Genomic DNA, 21390 nt, shown 5'->3' with positions numbered 1-21390 from the left:
CCCGGCAGGAAGAATCCTCAAAACTCTCACCGGAAACTAAGGGCAGAAGATCAAACCCATAGTGACGAAAGACGATCCATAGCGACATCTGGGAAAATCTGAGTCGGTGCTTTAGTAAGCATCAGTGTGCCTGTTCCACCTGTCCTCCATAGGATAGCATTGGGAACAAGTCCCTTTGTCTCCTTTCTTCCCTCCACTCACCTTTGCTTGTCGAACCTGGGACGGGCATCCTGCACTCGGGTTAGCCTTGGGTCTGAAAGAAAGGAGCAAACTTACCGATCCTTGGGGCGATTGTTGTTGAATTTTTAAATAGTTTGAAATTAATCACCACTGCAAGTCCATTGCATCCTTTTTAAAGACAGCTCATAGCTGTGAGAAAAGGTGTGTTGGATCCTGTGACTGTTGGGCACAAGGCACCAGTTTTTATAGGTTTGGACTTCTAAAGGTAGGATATTGTACTTGTGATTGGCTTCTATCACGTATTGCACCTATATTACTTACCTGCATTGCTTGATTGAATTATTTGATTAAGTATAATAAATGCACATAATGGTGATTGTATATATTTGCATTATAGAGGGTTGTGTGATATGGCTACCAGCTAGTTTCTTTGTTCAGTGTGTTCTAAAGGCCTAAATACATAACTGTATTTTTATGACCGACAATCTAAATGATATTGTGTGGCCTCATTGAGGGCCCCTAACCTCCCACGCTCCTTCCTGATAGTAAGCCTCGACTGCTCATCCCCGGGCCTTGATTGGGCTGTGGCTAACCTCTCAGAGCTCCCTGTTCATCATAACGAGGGTGTTCTCCTAGAATCTGTTCACCAGGCCAGATTCTAGAAATCCATCCAAACACATGTCAAGAGGGTAGGTTGTGCTCCTCTTTAAGCTTTATTCTCTCCTAGCATCAGGCTCAATACTGATGTTTACTTCTGCCTTTGCACACATTTGGTATCGGATTCCGGTGCTTTTAGTAATGTTGGGAAATGGTGGTGTGAGAAAACTGTGGGTATTCTCCCAGTAAGACCTCAAGAGTCCAGGATTCAGGTGGCCAAGACACGGCCATCGCTTTTGGATCCAGTTCCTGATGGTAGACCAATCGGGAGGATCACCTGGGTAGTTATGCTAGGGGGAATACCCCAGGTGAGACGCAGTATTGTTCCAGAGAAGGAAAGAAGGGCAAGATATCAGAGGCTTTCTTGGGCTGCATTGCATCTGCCTCCCTTCCTCCTGTTACATCTCTCAGGCCCAGATCCAACAACTTCTCCTTATGTAATCAATCCTCTAAACTCCAAAACCCGGTTGCACCCAAAAAGCATAACTCCCAGAATCCTTGTTTCACCGGTCTACATTCAAATGCTCCCTATCCTTCTTTCCGTTCCTCTGATCATTTTCCGCATTCCCAACCGGTTCAGACAAAACACTGATTCCCACAATCCCCTTTGTTTGTGTCACGACCATAGCTATTCCCGCTTACCCTGCAAACCCTTCCAATCCTGTCCCTCTGATTGTCATTGTCCAAAATCCCAACCTAATATTACAGAAAACGACTGTTCCTACCATCCCCTATGTCCTGTTCTTCATCCCGGTCATTCTCGTCCTTTACGTCCCATAGGATACCCTGACATTTCAACCCTTTTCTTTTCGACCCTGAACACTTCTTCACATTGTGACAGACAACAGACTTGTAATGTTAAACCTGTCCCAACCCGAGGGTCAGGCAAAGTCAGGCAACTGACTCAAATCACACACACCTGACAGCCCTTCTTTTCCCCCACAGGGATAATGTAGTAATGTTTTATCAATGTAAAATATGTAGAAATGTACCTCCCTGTAACTAAGCTCCCTGCAAGTAACAGCGCCACGATGCCCAAGGGCTGTTTGTGCGCTATACAAATGTAAAAAAAAAAAAGAAAGTGGAGCAGGAGAGTGTAGTACGAGCAAGACGAGTACAGCACACATCACAACAAGACGGCTACCTCCTGGCAGTTCAAAAGAAGGAGAAAGGTGGCAGGAATTGAGAGGGTGGCGAGGAGAGAAGTGACTTTGCCCTTTTTGTCCCAGGCCTGTGGAACCTTTGTGCAAGAGAGCCTAATACTGCGAACAATAGCACAAGTGTCCCGCAGCAGATGTCAACGATACACAGGGCAAGCCTATAAGCAGGAGTGGGGGAAGTTCCCATGCCTGTGGTGTCGACCTTGACTCCAGAGAAGCCAAAAGTCAAGCGGTTAATTACAGCGGGTGAGTCGAGAACCGATAAGAACCGTGCTGTGTTGAGAGAGAATCGTAAAGTGGCAAGTTTTGAACTAAAGCAGAGGAACTTTGAATGAACTGTTGAAAGCGTAAAGGGGAGACCAGCTATAGGGGGAAAAGGTGCCATGTGGGTGCTAACTCGGGAGACTCTGGTCAAGCCCCTTATGAGAGAAACTACAAGTACCAGAAGGCTGTAGGAAAGCCAGCAAAATAGGTCAAAGTGGTCATACAGAGGGTCAAACCGATTCCCTGTACATTCGAAAGACTTTTATCTACAAGCACTGTGAAAGAAAGGGAAGTGAATCCTGCAAACACTGAATTGTGTAAAAAGGTGAACATTAACAGTAAAAGGGGTCAATGCCTAGAAGAGGGGAACCCGAGGGTGAGCCACCATCACCCTGATAGAGAGCCACAGTAAACCCGGTGAGGGGAGGCTAAGAATCGAGAGGAGTCTGATCCCGGCAGAGGGGGATTCAAGGGTGAAAAGTGGTCACCCTAAGATTAAGGAAACTGAAAGTAACAGTAAAGAGACGGCAAAGGTGAACCCGAAGGAGGGATACCAGAGATGAATCTATCGCCCAAGTACTAGCAGTCAAGAGGGGTCTGAGCCCAGAGGAGGGAGATAAAGGGGTGAAGCCAACACCCAAGTACTAACAGTCTAGAGAGGTCCGAGCCCGGCAGAGGGAGATCCAGGGGTGAAGCTATCATCCAAGATCAGAAGAAAAGTGATATATAAATATGTGGATTAAAATTGAAAAAGGTCAGCCCATAAGAGGGGGGACCCAGGGGTGAGCCCATAACCCAGTGAGCATTGAAAAAGAACTTTCATTTGTTCAAGGGCCTTTTGTTTTGTTGTTTGAACAGGTTCTCGAAGGCGAGAGTCTTTCAAGTGAAGCAAGACTTGGCCAACGACTGCCCTGATAACTGAAAGCTCGAGGGTTAAAAGCTGAACTATCATCTCGTGCTAAAAAGCCAGAAAGTGTGTCCAGAGAGCTACCATTGGAACTGCCGTCTCGTGTTGGAGAAGCCGACACTGTACTGTGCTTCAAGCTCCCATTGTATCTTGTGTCCAAAGCGTGGGGAAAGGAGACCCATTCTACTGCATCCTGACATATTGTTTGAGAACACTTCTTTATTTTCTTGAGAACTATCTCACACCACTTTTTGTATTAGTTGTGAGGTTTGGCAATAGGTTTCTTAGTATAGGCCCTTTTATTTTGACAAGTCGCCACTAGGACTGCCTTATATTCATTTAATTGTCGTAGCTTGCTCCCATCTTAGATTTAGGTTTAGATTAGGCGTTTTTCCAGCCTGCATACAGCATTTCATTGTTCAATAAACCCCCTTGAACTGTGATCACTTGTGTCTGTCTTACTTGTTGTCACCACGAGGTTCTCACAGTGGGCAATCTGCAACAGTATTTTTGTTTTTTAGAACTGAAGAATTGGGTCCTATAAGCAATTCAGCAAAGAGATTTAGCAGTGGAAGAAATAATAGGTTACCAAGATGATTTATTAGCATTTTTCTTTGGTAAAGCATGTTCTCTGCACTTGTTTTTAATTCTTGCTTTCGTTCTACTCTAACTTCTTTTTCAGATTGCGTGAAGTACCCTGGAATTAAGGACATTGTTTTTTTTCTCCTGCAGGGGGTATCCTGGTGTTCCTCACAGGACAGGCTGAAGTGCATTCGCTCTGCAGGAGATTAAGAAAATCGTTTCCATACATTCCCAGAGGAGGAAAAGAGGGTAGGTGGGGCACATAATGCTCTGATTGTATTAACGAGGCAAAGGACAATTCATGTTAACTTCTCAAGAGCAATTGAGAGATTTAAAAATGCTTATTATTCAAATGTAAATAGACCTCAAACCTCTAATTTCTAATATGTGGTACTGCAAAACCTGAAAATCTATGCCTCCAAAGAGTGTTTCAAGTTATCATGCCATTGCGTCCCACATATGCTTGCTGAACCACTTGATGTTTGCAATGCCTAGCCAGAAGGCTTCTAGCCCTGCAGCCGTCACCCATTTTTTTTGTTTCCTGCTTTTCTTTAAAGTTAAATCTTTGAGACGTTGGACAGGCTGAAAGCAGGAAAGGTAGGAGTACCACTGGCTCTGATCACATGTGTGTCAGGGCAGTTTGGTGCAGCCTCTAACCCACAGAGGGGTGAATTTGAACAATGGCTCAAACTACACTTCTATTGTAAATAATGCATCATAATAATAGCAAGACTGTACATAGTGTTTCATGCCAGTTCGTGCCTAATCTTGAAAGGATGAAAGGCTGAATCGCACTGCTAAAATGTGAACCTGCAAAGTGCAGACTTAAATTAGTTCTTAACTGGTGAGCTGTCCCTCTCACCCCATAACTAAGATTTGATTTCCTATACCAAGGTTTGACATTGAGGGGAGTTGGGAGGTATTTAGCTCCCGCTTCTAGCATAGTAGAGGCTGGTTAGCTTGAAACCAACTGTTACCAGGAGCTACATTTGGCTCCAAGGGCAACTTTTGCCTTCCAAACATGTAAATGTGACATTAACTTTGATTACTTGAGAATGTTAATAAAAAGAATTAGAACACATCTAATATACATTTAAACACAATGGTTCATACAAAATGGACAAGTTAAAGGAGCATCTCTGGTAGCTCCTGGTTCCCCTGCAGTAGCTCCTGCTTACAGGGTGATGATCGACACCCAGGAGCTGGTTTTAGCTCCTGCTCATCGAATCTCAATTTCAAACCCTGCTATATAGTTTTCGTACTCTCCCTCACTTTCATTTCATATCCTACATAGTTTGTGCGTACAACGTTATGCTCTGTGTACACTGTCAACCTGGATTCCCCTGTTTTAGCAATGAAATACAAACACAATTTGGTTGAACTTTACTTTACAAACCTGCGCTCAAGCAATACAGGGAGCAAGGTCGGTGGTGGAGAGGTGATATACCACTGGGCTGATATTTACCTACACTTATGAACAGGGATAGCAAACCAGAGAGTGCATTATTTCTGCACCAGTACCCATCCGAGCTAGGCTTGTGGAAGACTTAAAGCACAAAACAAATAAAATGGAAGTCCAAGTATAGTCGAACATCTCTATTATCAAACAGCCACTTCATGAAAGGGACCCTAATTCTCAAACACCACTGTGGGAAGTGTCTCTTAGTGATCGCAGCATTCACTTAAAGCGAACCATGCAAAATATTAAGTGTTACAATCATCTTCAAGTGACCATATATTTCTCCAAAAGTCCTGTCTTCCAGTCTACGCTGGTTGTCGCAGTAGCCGAGTAGCGTTTCTGGCAACCTCGGAATTCGGATCCCACATGTGTTGTGTGAGGGGCAACCTTGATGCACTGCCCGGGCTCTCTGCATTCACTGTGAGCCTCACAACAAATCCCACAATGGTTGAGCACGGCAGAGCAGATTGTAACCACCTTCGCGCAGGCATTGACCCTGCCTTAGGCCTGAATGCATGGATTCTTCAGAGCAAAGTGTAGCGGGCAATGAAGTAACGAAATTCATTCTTGATCTCTACCCTTTCATCTGAAACTGCACTGTCCTGAAGATGGCTGGTCCCTGTTTTTCTTGAGACCTTCTATTGCCGAAACTCGAATTGACAGACGAGATAAAAAACTTTGCACTGACAATTTACTGAAGAAATGTGTTAATTTAACAAGCAGGACCTGAACATTACCTTAAAATTGTCATTTAGTACATGCTTCCGGGGTAAAGAAATTGTGCATAGTTTTTCATTTATTATTTGCACATAGAAACACTTGCCTTTTTTACTGACATTAATTAATTTCCACTAAAAATATTATAACTTGCCTTTTGTACATTGCCTTTACCCGGCACCCTTTAAGAAATTTGAACACATTGCTGGGGATCTTTTTTGTATGGCTGTCCTCCAGTCTAGCCTTCTTAATGTACAACCAAGAGCAGAAGAATATAAGCCAGAAGAATCTGGGGCAGTGTGACAAATCTAGCGAGGTCGTCACTACTTCACCAGGGGAATCTTCCGGCATGTGGCCAGAGAAAGGCAGAAGCTACTGGACTATGTGGCTGTCTGTGTGAGGACCACATGGGGGAAGACCCCCCTCAGGGAGACGGAGTAAACATGCTGCGACAAGGCAAGCATTTCCCTGACTCTTTAGCCTTTGGTAACACCCGCATGCCTCACCGTTCCTGTATGTACTGCGGGTGTAGAACCTCTAGTCATCATGACCAATCACCAACTGTATTTTCATTCCCCCTTTGCTTGATAACATTGAGGCAGGGAAGAGGGCTGGCTTAATGAACATCACTAGAACCAGAAAGCAAACGCCACGCTCTGGTTGTTGGAAGACATTAACAGGTGCGGGACATTTAAAAGCACCACATCTGGAGAGGAGGAGAGACTCGCGTCTCTCGACGTCGCTCGGGACACCGAAGGAGAGCAGGCTACAGTGTAGAGAAGCTGTTGGGGGGTGTCGTCCAGGGAAGTCTGGAAGCAGAAGGTTTGCTGCGCTTGTGCCACAGACGGACTGAGCTGTCGGGTGAAGGAGGTAAAGCGGGAACCAGAGAGCAGACAGAAAGCCATCTCAACCGGCAAGTAAGCAGCAGCTAGAACGGTGAGACGCAAAGGACGCTGAAGTAGCCGACTGAGACCGGTTAGCCCAGAGAGCAAAGCTGGGACACCGTGGCCCATCATGTTGGATGCCACGGTTGATTAACCTGGTAAGCCCAAACAGGGGAGCTGGGACACTGGTGCGATTGAACAAAGAGAGTAAGACAAATTAAAAGGGGTCACTGACCCAATATATGAGAAGTGTAATTAAAGAATCTTGGAACTATATAAAGGAGAAGGTGATTACTGATGAGACGTATGAGTCTGGAACCCACACCCAAATACTGAACCAATTAAGACAGTCCTGGCAGGAGAGTAAACCAGGCATACAGCAAGTCTGGAAACTGCACCCAAACAAGATTGTCGAACTTGAGAAAGGGGAAAGCAGTTCCTCAAATGTGTGGAATCTAGGGGAAGGGAGACTTCCTCCGCATTTGCTGTGAAGTATGTAGACTGTGGAAAAATCATTGCAATTCAGGGGAAGTAGTATACCCCTTGAGCCTGTGAATTGTGCAACTGCGAAGTCTGTGAACTTTGGAAAAGCTAAAGAAATTCAGGGCAAGAAACATAACCGTGGAAGCTGTGAATTATGGAACTGTGAATCTGTGGAAAAGATAAAAAATCTCATGGGCAATCCTTGAGCCTGTGACTTGTGGAACTGTGAACATCTGAAGGTAAGGGTCTTACCCCTTTAGATTGTGGAATGGTATGACCCAAAAGCAGGCCAGGAGAGACATTGTATATATTGAGTTGATAAACTGTGTAAACTGGAGGAAACTCAGGTGGGTTGCGGAAATTATCCCCCTTGAAATTGGGGAGTATGGTAATGTGAAAATGAAAAACATTGAAGACAAAGAGAAGTCCAGAGGAAGGGAAGAACCACTTTAACTGGTAGAACTTTGTTGGTTTCTTTTCCACTTTGGATCTTTATGTTGTAACTTTGGAAAGGAGCTGCAGGTGATCGGCTAAAAGACATTTCCCTTTCACGTTATATTGAGTTTAGTGTGCGAGGTTCAGGTTTGAACTTTGGACACTTTAATGAAGGCATGGTAACAAGCAATGAAAACAGATGCAAGTGATCACAGTTCAAGGGTGTTTATTGAAATTCAATGGGTTGGTTGAACGCCTAACTAACCCTAAATCTAAGGATGGGGGCAAGCTACGACCATCAAATAATTTTTTTAAAAAACTTTATTTTTGAAATTTTCAACTAAAACATACATGAACGCACCGAACAGTGCGCGTCCACAAACAAAACCGTCACATTAACCACCCTCCGCACAGCCCACCCCCCTCCCCTGATGCTCAACACAGCCCAGCACACATCAGCCGCACAGCTTCAAAGTTAGTGTTAGTTCTAGAATGCCGCTGTCACACTCAGAGCTCTCCACCTCCATGGTCAGAGTTCAGGGTTACCTGAGTCTGAGGATTCGGTGTTGTTCAGCAGATATAGCACGTATGGCCCCCATATATCCGGAGGTCGAGTGTGGAGAGGTAGAGTTTTAATGAATTCGCTGTCCACATCCTGACAGTACAGGACATCTTTTTTCCAGGCTTCTACTGTGGGCAGTGGGCCCCGCCCCCAAGACATAGCGACTCTCCTACGAGCCAGTATTATCAGGAGAGACGCCAATTTACGAGATGCTGGTTGTAAGTATCTGGTCAGTCCAATAAGGGCCGCTAGAGGCAGTGGTGTCACTGTCTCCTCGATAATATCGGCTATTATTTGAAGGACCGTGGCCCAAAAGCAAAAAAACCCCTGGGCAGCTCCATGCTAGATGGATGAAGTCTGAGTCTGCGGCGCCGCACCTCTCACAACGGGCGGATAGCTCAGGATGATGCCTGTTTTTTTTTTTTTTAAATATATTTTTATTATTTTCAAATTCTAAAATACAACAGATAACATATTCCCATTTTCCTCGCCCTCCCCCCTCCCTCCCCGGAAGTTCTCCTGAGTGTCTCTGTTTTGCCTGGGTATGTCTAGGAACTAAAAATGTTCGAGATTCTTATGTTGTGCGGGCACCATTGCTCCATGTAGTCCGATTGCAGGTAGTTCAAAACCTCTCCCCATTCTTTTGTGAAGGCCTCTTTTGATCCCTGTATGGTGTGTGTGAGTTTTTCCATGGTCAATTGTGACCATACTTTTTGTAGCCATGCATACAGCTGAGGTGGTTCTTGTTTCTTCCAATTTTGGGCTATAGTCGCCCATGCTGCTATGAGTAGGCCCATGAAGCTTCTCCATTGTGTTTTTTTGAATTTCTTGGCCGTCTGATCTTTCATTCCACAAAGCCATACCTTTTCCCCTAATAGATCCACATCCGGAAAGATCTTTGACATTTCCGACTTTACTTCTGACCAAAAGCCTTTGATCCCCCGGCAGTCCCACCAGATGTGTTTCCATGTGCCCACCTCTTTGCATCCTCTCCAGCAGGTGTTAGTTGTTCGTGGGTACATGGAGTGTAGCCTCTCCGGCGTATAGTGCCATTGGGTGATGATTTTTTGCCACATTTCTCTTTTTTGGACTGATCTGGTCATTTTTGGGATGGTGTTCCAGAGGTCCGTCCATTGCTGCTTGTGGATTTCTTCCCCCAGTGTCCTCGTCTACTTGACCATGTAGGCCCATTTGACTTCTTCTTGAGTGTTGATGAAGCTATAAAGGGAGGACACTAGCTTTCTTGTCCCTGGATTGGAAATTAAAAAGGTTTCAAATGGGGTGAGGTCCCTAGTGGCCGCCGCTTTGATGTCTGGAGTCGTAAGCCAATGCCTGAGCTGTTCGTATTTGAACCTGTCCGACTCTTTTAGATTTAGTAGTGTTTTGCATTCGTTGAAAGTGGTCACTGCTTCACCTCGAAACATTTCCCCTATTTTTGTGCATCCCGCGGTTTCCCATTTCTCATAAGAGCCTTGTTCCATTCCCGGGGGGAATTGGGGGTTCCGACAGATAGGTGTGAATGGGCCTGGGACCGTGGTCATGGTGCCCTTCCGAGTTTGTTCGTCCCAGGCCTCTAGGGTGGTTTTCATAATTTCACTAATGCGGAGATTAGGATGCCTATGCGGTTTCGCTTTCCATAGGATTTCCTCCAAGGGGGATCTGACTAGCGCCCGATCTTGTCACCCACACTGTTTTTTGGTCGTCTCCCAGCCATTCTCGAAGGACCCATAATTGTGCTGCCTGATAGTAGTTGCGGAAGTGTGGCAAGGCCATGCCCCCCGCCCTGGTCGGAGCTGTGAGGGTCACTCTGGCAATCCTTGGGGATTTCTTGTTCCAGATATATGAAGTGACCGCTTTAGATAGTGCCTTGAAGAATGATTTAGGGACCCTAATTGGGAGTGCCTGAAAGAAAAATAGTATCTTTGGGAGGATGTTCATTTTTACTGCCTGTATTCTGCCCCACCATGAGACCATTAGGGGGTTCCATCGTTCCAGATCCCTCTTTACCCGCTCCAGGAGTGGGGGATAGTTCATTATGTATAGCGTCTCTATCTTCTGTGTCAAGGTTATGCCCAGATATTTAATTCCCTTTTCTGCCATTTTTAGATCTAGTGTAGCCGCTATTCTTTCTATTTCTGCTTTTTCCCCTGCTAAGAGTAGAATTTCCGATTTATTCCTATTTATTTTGAGGCCCGAAATTGCCCCGAATGTCTCCAATTCTCTAATTGCTATGGTCAGTGTCCTCCCAGGGTCTGCTAGGGCCAGTAACATATCGTCTGCGTACGCAATTACTTTGTGTTGCACGCCTGCCATATCTATCCCCGTAATAAGGGCTGACTCACGTATTCTGATTAAGAGTGGTTCTAGAAATATGGCGTAAAGAAGGGGGGAGAGCGGACATCCCTGCTTGGTGCCCCTTGTTATTTTCACTGTGTCTGAGACCTCGCCATTGACTGCTATTCTGATTGTTAGGGAGTTGTAGTTTGCTTTTACCATATTAATATACCGTTCCCCGAATCCCATGAGTTTGAGTGTTTTGAAGAGTATTGACCATTCTACCCGGTCAAACGCCTTTTCGGCGTCTACTGAGAGGAGGGCTGCCGGGGTGTGTGTAATCCCTATTTTTTCTACTAGGTGTAATATTCTTCTCAAATTATCGTGTGTTTGTCTCCCTGGGATGAAACCTGATTGGTCGGTGTTTATTAAGTTGGGCAGTAGTGGGGACAGCCTAGTTGCTAGAATTTTAGTATATATCTTGGCGTCCAGGTTAATTAGAGCTATGGGGCGATAGGAGCTTGGGAGGGATGGATCTTTCGTTGCTTTATGGAATACCAACACTTTTGCTTCGTTCATTGACTGGGTCACATTTCCGCTTTCTTTGAAGGAGTTTAAGAGTCTCGTCATGACAGGGGTGAGTTGGTCTGCATATTTTTTGTAGAATGGGGCTGTGAAGCCGTCCGGGCCAGGTGCTTTATTGTTTGGAAGTCCCGCTATTACTTTCTTTACCTCTTCTTCGCTTATCGGGTTTTCTAATGCTTTTTTTTCTTCTTCTGGGATTTTTGGGATGGGGAGGGATTGTAGATATGTATCTTGGTCGTTCTCGCTTGGGTGATCTGATGCATATAGCTTTTGATAGAATTCTCTAAAGGTCCTCCCTATGTCTTGGGTTCGTGTTTGGGGTTCGCCCTGTGCGTCTCGAATGCTCATGATGGTTGTTGCTTTTTGTTTCTCTCGAAGCTGTCTCGCTAGGTATCTGTCCGCTTTGTTGGCTTTTATATAGAGGCGTTGTTTAAGATATTGGAGAGATTTCTCTGCTTCTTTGGTGCGCAGCATATCCAGTTGCCCTTGGACGTGTCTAAGGGCCTTCTTAAGACCTCTGGAGGGATGGGATAGTAGTTGTTCTTGTGTGTCCGTTATTTTTTTTTCCAGTTCTTTTTCCCAGGAGCGTCTCTGGGTTTCTTTGGTGGCCTTCAATGCTATGAGGTGTCCTCTGATTACCGCTTTGAATGCTTCCCAAACTGTGCTCAATGGGGTTTCTCCGGTGTCATTTTGTTCAGAATATTCTGTAATTCTCTCCCTTATCACTTCCCCCATTATCGGGTCTGTAAGAATGTCCTGTGGGAGTTTCCAGCGCCAGAGCCCACCCCCCTTCCTTGGGGTCGTCAAGTCCAACCACACTGGGGCGTGGTCTGAGAGTGAAATTGTGCCTGTTTCTATTCCTTGGATTTTGCCCATGAGGCCCACTGATACCCACAAATAGTCTATTCTTGACATTGTGTTATAAACATGCGAGAAGTACGTGTAGCCCTTCTGTTGTCCCTTTAGTTCTCTCCACACATCACAAAGTGCCAGCTGGGTCATTTTATGTTTGAGGTGTTTGGAGGGGGCACCCTGGTTATGGGGCCCCCCCGTGCTCCTATCTGTTTGGGGATGCCAAGCTATGTTTAGGTCTCCTCCCAGGATCACTTCGCCCTTCGCAAAGCCCTCGAGTTTCTCCACTGCGTCTCGAAGGAAGCCATCTTGACCTGTATTGGGCGCATATATTGTAGCTAGGGTTAGGCAGCAACCCTCGAGTTTGACGTTAATAAATGCTAACCTCCCCTCCTTATCCGTTAGCCTGTCTATTAGGGCTACATCCATGCCCTCTTTGATTGCTATCAACACTCCAGCCCTTTTATCATTGGCATTTGCTTGCGCCCATATCTTGTACCCCCTGAGCTGTATCTTCTGTTTGTCCTGAGCTTTTATGTGGGTTTCTTGGAGTAGGAGAATGTTCGCCTTTTCCTTCCTCATCAAGGCCTCCACTTTCTTCCGCTTCACCGGGGAGTTCAGGCCCCTTATGTTGAATGTTAGGATTCTTAGTTTCCCCATTTTGCAGAGAGTTGTAGTGTATTTAATTGATTCCCAGATTTATAAGCTCCTGTCTTCTTCCGGAGTAACCCCTCCCCTCTGCCCCCCCCACCCCCCCAACATCCCCCCCAACTTTAAACCTTGAAACAAGTAACATCCCGAGGAGGGCCCGGATTCCTAGTGTTGCTAGGGCGTTGCGCCTATCGCTTCCGGCCCTCAAAACACTCGGTGTAACTGTCGCGGGGGTTCCTAAATCCCGCATTACCTCAGTCTTCTCTGAGTGTCAGATTCCCGGCCTCTTTTCCGGGCCGCCGATTTGTACCTTCTGCATGTAGTTTTAGTATATGCCTTTCTCTACCCGCTTTGCTTCTTTTTTTGTCGCACATCTTCCCAGCCTCTCGGCCTTTTGTGATATCCTCCGCTTGATTTGTGGGCCTGGCTTTCTGCCCCCTCTGTATGTGTATCCATTATGTGTAGGCCTTCGTCGCTTGTGGTCACTCTTCTTTGTTTACCTTCCCAGGAGAACAGGAGGCCAAACGGGAATGTCCACTTGTATCGAATTTCTTTCGCCACCAGTTCCTTGATAAGTGGTGCCATATCTCTTCGTTTCTGTAAGGTCACTGCGGCCAGATCTTGGTATAGATGGATTTCCACCCCGTTCATCCTTATGTGGTCCATTTGTCTGGCCCTTTTCAAGATCTGTTCTTTCTGTGGGTATGAGGTAAGGGCTGCTAAGACATCTCTTGGTCTTTCCCCTGGCGTCCCTGTTCTTTTCGGACCCACTCGGTGAACCCTGTCGATCCCTACGTCAGCAGCTTCTTGCTCCTCTAAAATGTCTCTAAACACTTCTTGGGCCGCTCTTTTAAGATCCTTGTCGAGAACCGATTCCGGCATGTTCTTTATTCGGATGTTTGATCTGCGGGACCGATTTTCTAGGTCCTCGGATTGGATCTCTAGGTTGTGGGTCAGCCGCACCAGGTGTTCCTGAGTCTCGCTAACTTGGCGTGTTTCATCTTCTAGGTTTTGGACGATTCTCTCTATCGTATCTGTTCTCTCTTCTAATTTGGCCATGTCTAGCCTTACCTCTTGGACCGCCTGCTTCATTTCGTTTCTCATGGTGGTGAATTGGTCCTGGACCGTGGTCATGAACTTCTCCTGTAGCTCCACGAACCAAGTGTGCATATCTTCTTTTGTAGGAGGAGAATGGGATGAGTTGGGGTGGTTGCTGTCTCCTGGGGGGGTCTTCCTGTGCCCTTCTAGTATGAACCTGGGGTTCTGCCGACCACAATTGGACCAAGTTTGCATCTTGTTTGGCTGATTGTGGGTTCGGGAGTGTGGAGCTCCCCCTCCCCTTTGTTTTTGACATGGCCTCCCTGGGGCAGCCCCTATTCCAGGGCGAGGGAGGGGGCCGATGGAGAGGTGCCGCTATCCCCCCGGGCCGCTCCCTCTGCTTATTGCCCCTAGGGACCGCTACCTGGTTAGGGTGGGTTGTTGGGGGGTAGTTGTCTTGTGGTATGGCGGGGGGGGTGGTTATTATGGTGCCCCCCACCTGTCTCCTTTGACTGCTCTGGGGGGCGCTATCGCCGGTCGCCCCCTCCGCTCCGCTCTATATGGTGGGGGGTGCTTCTTTATCCCCCCCCCACGTCCGGGCTGTTCTGCGCTGGCCCCCAAGGGGGGGATTTATAAATGTGTTTTTTTTTTATTTTTTTTTTTTTATTTTGGTGCCACTCGGGGGTTAATTGCCTCCGGTGATTATTACTGGGGGGGGCGGGGGGCGCTCACCTTCGCGCCTCCGGGCGACTGCCGGCGAGCGAGGAATCCGGCCCAGGCGCTCCGCTCTCCCCAGCGCCGAGCCTCGCGCTGCCCTCCTAGGTTCTTCAGCCCCTCCGCCGCTCGTTTCTTCCGAGAGGGCCGGTCTTTTGGGGAAGTGCGCCGCCGCGCCCGGAGCGCTCTGAGCCAGGGCTCCGGTCCGCCCAGCAGCGCAGCCCCGGGTGTTGCCTCGGCCGCCGACGACCCCCAGTGGGTTTCTCTCTTACGCGGAGGCCCGCGATGTGCTCCGTAGGGGGGAGGGGCGGCCTCGACTCTTCACCCCCGATCCTCCACGTCTCCCGATCGCCGCGGCTGCGGGGTCGGGGCTCGCCCGCCGGGAGTGTCCGGAGTTAGCCCTTTGACACGGGTGCGATTTTATGCAGAATGTAGCTCTATATGTCCTCCTTTATTGTCGTTCTTGTAGCGGCCCGGGAGGAGTGAGACTTAAGCACGTCTCTCTGCCCCGGCGGCCATCTTGGGAGTGCCTGTCTATGTTTTTTGACTGGTGTATAGTATGTTTGGTGTATGAAGTTGAAATGGATTAGTTTATAGCGTGAGTTCAAAGCGACTTTTTGTGTCTGTCGCAGCACGTAAGACCAGTCTTCATCAGGTATAGAGTCTTGGATGTCTGTTTCCCATTTTTGTTTTACCCGGGGAGGAAGCTGCACTGTGTCGTTCATGAGAGTTTTATACAAGTTCGAAACTAACCTCCCCTCACCCTGTCTCTGGATCATCCTGTGTAATAGGGCCCATGTTGGGGGCTGACCGGGAAAGGATGTGAAGAGTTCACGCAGTGTGTGCCGTAGTCTGAAGTATATAAAAATGTCTAGGGCAGAATTCCCACCCCGGTCCTTGGCCATCTGTAGTGTAAGAAAGGTGCCTTCAGGGAAAACGTCGCCGAACGACTGCACTTTGATTTTACCAACCCAGGTAAGGAATGCTTTTTCGTTCGTGAGGGGTATGCCTGGAATAAATTTGATCGGCAGCAGTGGGGAATAACGTATTTCAATCTTGAGTTTGCGGGCAATCTTACTCCAGATCGCGTATGTGGACAAGACTGTATTGAGTGTGTTGTAGGGTACTGGAATATGACTAATTATTATGGATCTTAACAAATTGGGGGATGCTAGGGCCCTTTCTACCTGGACATGTGGTCGTATGAAGTTAGTAGTGTACCAATGACTTAAGAATTGTGCCTGGGCAGCCCAATAGTATTTCTCAGCATCGGGAATTGTCAGACCTCCACAAGAAGTCGGTAGTTTTAATGTAGTATAAGCCACACAAGCAGGTTTCCCCGCCCACAGCCGATCCAACAAGAGGCTCTTAACCTTTTGAAAGAAGAATTTTGGAAGGAGCAGTGGTACATTCGTGAATAGGTAGAGGAGTTTGGGGAGAATGACCATTTTAATCAATGAAGCTCTGCCCCATAGTGTTAGTAGGAGCAATTTCCATCTGTGAACTCGCTCCTGTAGTGCGCTCAGCGTTATTGCGTAGTTGTCTCTGTAAATTTCGCTGTGATGTAGGGACATATAGATGCCCAGGTATCGGACCCTCGAATGCTCCCATTTAAACCCATGGTCGTCCGGAAACACGGTCGTGGCTGGTGTCAACGGGAAAATCACAGATTTCATATGATTCGTCTTAAGACCCGACATACTACCAAATTTGATCACCTCCTGAATTATAGGGCTGAGGTTGTTTTGTGGGTCACTCACGAATAGCATCACGTCGTCGGCGTAGAGGGAAACTATTAGTTTGTGCGGGCCTAATTGAAGACCTCTGTGTATATGGTTAGCTCTCAGCCGCGAGGCTAGAAGTTCCATAACTAGGGCAAAGATGAGGGCCGAGAGTGGGCAGCCTTGCGTGGTGCCATGCTCTAGCTTGATACATGAAGATTTAGTGTTTCCAATGATAACGTGTGACCTCGGGTCCTTGTATAATAAAGACAATAGCCTTATGAAGAATCTACCCAAACCCATGTGTGTGAGTGTTGCAAAAATGAAGGGCCATTCTACAGAATCAAACGCTTTTTCTGCGTCTAATAAAGCTGCTATTGCCTGTTGAGTTGGGTCAAGGGCTGCAATAACCCCAAAAATACTCCTAATGCCATATGTTGTGGAGCGCCCCGGAATGAATCTTGTCCTGGTCACCGATTACCAGGGCCGGCATTAAGGGGAGTAGACGGGATCTTCGCTAAAATCTTGTTGTCTAAGTTAATTAGGGAAATCGGTCTATAAGACGCACAATCCTCTGGAGGTTTACCTGCTTTTTGAAGGACGATTACATTGGCTTCTCGCATCGTGGGGGGGAGATACCCACGCTCCATTGCTTCATCATACACACGGAGGAGGAGGGGGGGGCAACAATGTCTGCATAAGCCTTGTAGAACTGTCCTGTGATCCCATCGGGGCCGGGCGCTTTTGTGTTTGGGAGGGATTTGATGGCTTCTTGAACTTCTTCTAATGTTATTGGTGCATTCAGGGGTTCTCTTAAATGGCTTTCCACCCAGTAAAGTTCGGCATCATTTAGAAAGTCTTGTATTCCGTCTGGGCTCATGCTACCTTTGGTGCTATATAGGTCCTGATAAAAGTCACAAAATGCGTTGGCTATCCTCTCTTCTGTGTAGTGCGATAAGCCTTGTGGGTCTCTAATCCACTCCACTCTGGGGGGACACTTAATTCTTAATAGGTGCGCAAGTAGAGCACCTGGCTTTTGCCCTTCTCCGTAATGACGAATCCGGCTCTTATGCCCCAGGAATTTCAGCTCACGTTCTGCCGTGTCTTTGAACACAGTTAATTCTTGTTTTAATGCTCCTAGGACATGGGGTTTTTGGGTGATAGTATGTTCACGTTCCAACTCTTTTAAACGCTGTTCGCTGGCGGTTAACTCTCTGCGTATTGTTTTCAGCATGCCGCCCTCTTTTGCTATGCATATTCCACGAATGTAGCATTTCAACGTTTCCCATATGATCCCGGCTGAGTTTACTGAATCTTGGTTGATTTCAAGAAACGCTGTGAGTTCTTGACGCAGATCTCCTGCAAACACTACATCAGTCAGTGAGCTCGGTTTGAACCTCCAATTGATGCCGGGCGACATGGCATTGGAGAGTGAGACCTCCAGGGTCACCATTGAGTGGTCAGAGAGTTTGCAGTAATATTTGACTTGCTCCCCACTGAAATGGGCCGTGCGTGGAAGCTAGGATATAATCGATCCGCGAGCTGGTGTTATGGACAGCTGAATGGAAGGTGCATTCTTTTGCGTCCTGGTTATATTGTCTCCAAATATCGGATAAATCGAATGTGTGGCATATCTCTTTTACTTGGAGGCATGCCTTGGAGGGTTTCGCTCCCGTGGTCTGCGTCTTATCAAGCCTAGGGTCTAGGGTTGTGTTAAGATCTGCTCCCCAGATGATCGTTGCAGCGTTGATTTTCCCAAGTTGAGTCATCACCCAGTTAAAATTATTCGGCCCGTCGGAGTTTGGGGCCTATGAGTTCACCAGCACCACCTCTTTTCCGGCCAATAACCCCCTCACTAGTAGTGCTCTCCCCTCAGAGTCTCTTCTCGATTCTAGCAGACTGAATTGGGCTTTTTTGTCGATAAGGATTGCCACTCCTCGTGCGTAGGAAGAATAGGAGGAAAAGTATCTATGGCATCCCCAGGATTTAGCCCAGTGTTGTTCTGAGGATGGGAGGAGATGTGTCTCTTGTAGTATTGCGATGTTGATTTTGTGTCTGCGCAGGTATTTTAGCAGTCGTCTGGTTTTCCCCGGCTGGTTGCCTCCGCGGATATTGCATGTGGCGATCTTCAGCTGTGCCATAGGTGTCTGAATGAAAGACTGGGCGCTGGCGTGTTTGGGGCGTTGAGCTGTGACTGGTGGATAGAAGCTTGTGGGCCACTCTCCGGACGCGGATGCAACATCCGATCCTTCCTATGCGAACTGGACCTGCCATGCAGCTGTGGAGGTGGTGGTGGCCTCACGGGCGTCGGTGCAACGCTAACTACCCTCCCTTGAATGGGCAACCCCCAACTGGCCCATGAAGTACCCACCCCAATGAACAAAACTGATAACATTGCGGCGCTTGGGGCGCTAGTGACCCTCCAAATGGGAGAAGGCTCCCAGTCAGACAGGAGATTGTTTCTGTGGTGCAAGACAGCAGGGGGGTCCGTTGGTGGATCCGGCACCCATCAAAGATTTTACGGCTCTTGGTGGTTACGGCGGGTCTCGTCTCAGCTGGTCTCGGCGTCGCGGACCCGGGTTGTTGGGTACATGTCTGCAGCCGGCGCTATCTAGGTATTCATTGGCTTCGTCGGGAGAGTTGAAGAACTGGGCCTTCCCTCTGTGCTCAATATGGAGTATCGCTGGGAAAAGCATCGAATAGAGAATCTGGTTCTCACAAAGCCTCCTTTTGACAGCCATAAATGAGCGACGTTGCGTCTGGACCGCTGGGGAAAAATCGGGAAAGATATGGATTGAATCACCATCATATTGTAATTTCCCCTTCTCTCTGGCCGCTTTCAGTATTGCATCTCGATCTTTGTAATTTAGCAACTTTGCGATAATCGGCCGAGGGGCGCGCCCGGAATTGGTTTTGAGTTTGTGATCCTATGCACTCTTTCTACAACAAATATCTGAGCGAATATTTCTTTCCCAAATAGCTCAGTGCACAGCTGCTCAACGTGGTCTTCCATCTTATTCTGAAGTTGTTGCTCTCTTACCCCGAGGATTCTGATGTTATTATGCCTGGAGCGCCCTTCCAAGTCTTCATTTTTAGCACAGACGGTCTTCATTTGTGCTTCGAGGGTAGAGATCCTGGCATTAAGGGTCACCACTCCGTCGTCAAGGTTGGATACTCGCTGCTTGACTTCATCCGGTCTGTCGGCATGCTTGTCTAAGCGATGTTGGATTTGGTCCACCTTGGCTAGCAGATCGTTGAGTTTACTTCCCAGCCTCCAATACCAGATTTCAGGTCCAACAGGATTTCACGAATGTCAAGCCCGGGGGTGTCCGACCCGGCCGAGGCCACATCCGGTGTTGGTGACGTAGGTCTACTGTGTGATACTGGTTTGTTAGAGGCGTTGGCCTCGAAGGTTAGCTTTTTCTGAGATTTATCAACTTTCCCCATTGTAGTTTGGGGGACATGTCACAGTAGGTGCACGATGATGAGCTGTTCTGGAGGTTGTCGTTTTTGTTGCTGGCTGCGTCACACTGTATGGTTGCCAACGTGGGCCGCTCAAGGGACTCGCCGCTGCAGATCACCGGCCCCTTCGCGGTGCTCCCACTGATGCTGCGTCGCTGCTGTAATAGTTGGTTCACGGGGGGGTCGACTGGATCCGGGCGCTGAGATCAGTCCAGTCCTAGCTGGGTTTACGATCCCTCCGAGGTGGGCCTCAAACGGGCCTCTGGCAGCACTGCGGCACACCACGGGCACCTCACCGGGAGGCAGCTATTCACCTTGTCCAGGACACCACCCACGACGACTGTATGACAGTGTTATTGCCTTAGCAGACCAGGAGGGAGATCAGGAATGTTACGACCAGCGGAGACTCTGGGCTACTGACTCCTGCTAGGATGCCGCCTTTGGATGTTGTTGGATGTGGACCCCGGTGTGCAGAGTTTGCTGATAGGCGGGAGTAGGGCAATCTCATCGGATCGCTCTTATGCGGGTGTTGCACTTGCTGCAGAGCTCGGAGGACAGTGGTGGTTGAAGTACTGGTGATCGAATCTCTAATGGCCCAAGTAGACGTCTTCTCGCACCGTTCTCTGCTGCAGTTCTTCACTGAGACGGGTATGTGCAGGGGGATAAAGTGCCTCGGTTTCGGTCAGTGTTTCAGGTCGGCACAAGGCAGCAACGTAGATTTGGGGAGAACAGGACTTTCAAGAGAGGGTTGCTGAGTTAGGAGCACATAGATCATGAGGAGTATATTTGTCTTGAAATTGTGCACTCTGCAGAGGATCGGCAGGCCCTGTCTCCAAACCCGAACTTGATTCCCGGGTCGCCGTGTGAGAAGCTAGTCACGGGAGACGATTGGGGCTGTAAATTTCACTGTGATTTGCACTGCTCACGAGCAGCGTCTTGGTGTTGGCGAAAGAGGAGTGCACTTTCCCAGTTATCCTGCGTGGAGGAGCGGCATGCTGCCGTACCCGCCTCGGTCTCTTCAGCTCCGGTCGGGCTGGCACTGGTAGTGCGCCCACGAGGACAGTCCTACAGGCGGTGGGAGCCAGCTATGCCTGTTTTGAGCCCCGATGTTGCTGCGGGCTCTTGCTGTGAATGGAGGTGCCTTTCAGCCGCCGCGGTCCGGAGATGGAGACAGGGGAATTGGCAGGCGGCACGCACTACGAATTGCCGCTGCTCGGCTTGTCTCAATAGTAGCGTACGCGGGGGACCAGCTCCCCGAGGGATCTGCTCTCATGGGATGCCGGGCTGGCCGGCAGCGCTGTACTCGGGCCACTCTTGTTTCGTCTTCCTACCTGCCCGCTGTTCCTGAAGGCTGTGCGGGGCCTGACCGGCCTCACCTCTCAGCTCCCGGCCGCCGCGGGGACGGAGACCGCCTTGTCTCTGGCAGCGCCTCCCGGCGCACGTCAACTCGCTTCTTGAGGTGGCCCAGGGCTATCCGCCAGGTCATCAGCAATCACCGGGCACACGTTGGGGGAGGCGGTCTAGACCGCGGCGCCACCTCTCCCCCTCCGAACTGCCGTCTGTGGTGCAGGAGAGACAGAAGCCGCAACCCGGCAGATCTGCAGCCGATTGAGATGAGAGTAGACCCAAAATGTTCTAGGGACCCATGGGAGCCAAATTATCAGGGTTTTGGATCGAATTTTCACCACAGCAGCAGTGATGTGAAAGGATTAATTAAGGAGCTGCAGGGAGCTCTTCAGGGAACCGCCATCTTGGATGGCCCTCTAGCGCCCTCTCTACGACCATCAAATAATAATAACGCAG

At 48.3% G+C, this 21390-nt stretch overlaps 1 protein-coding gene across 1 annotated transcript in view; it reads left to right on the top strand.

The window, feature by feature from the left end:
- DHX37 (DEAH-box helicase 37) overlaps positions 1 to 21390 on the top strand; it is a 1051990-nt gene that overhangs the window by 408503 nt on the left and 622097 nt on the right. The window contains exon 12 of the mRNA XM_069620118.1: positions 3901 to 3999. Within this exon, the coding sequence (XP_069476219.1) occupies positions 3901 to 3999 (99 nt within the window). The remainder of the gene's footprint in view (positions 1 to 3900; positions 4000 to 21390) is intronic.

The sequence above is a fragment of the Ambystoma mexicanum genome, chromosome 10, assembly GCF_040938575.1.
Source record: "Ambystoma mexicanum isolate Mex_15411 chromosome 10, UKY_AmexF1_1, whole genome shotgun sequence".
Taxonomy (NCBI): domain Eukaryota; kingdom Metazoa; phylum Chordata; class Amphibia; order Caudata; family Ambystomatidae; genus Ambystoma; species Ambystoma mexicanum.
Note: the sequence above shows the minus strand (reverse complement) of the source record. Positions and strands in the feature narration are given on the sequence as shown.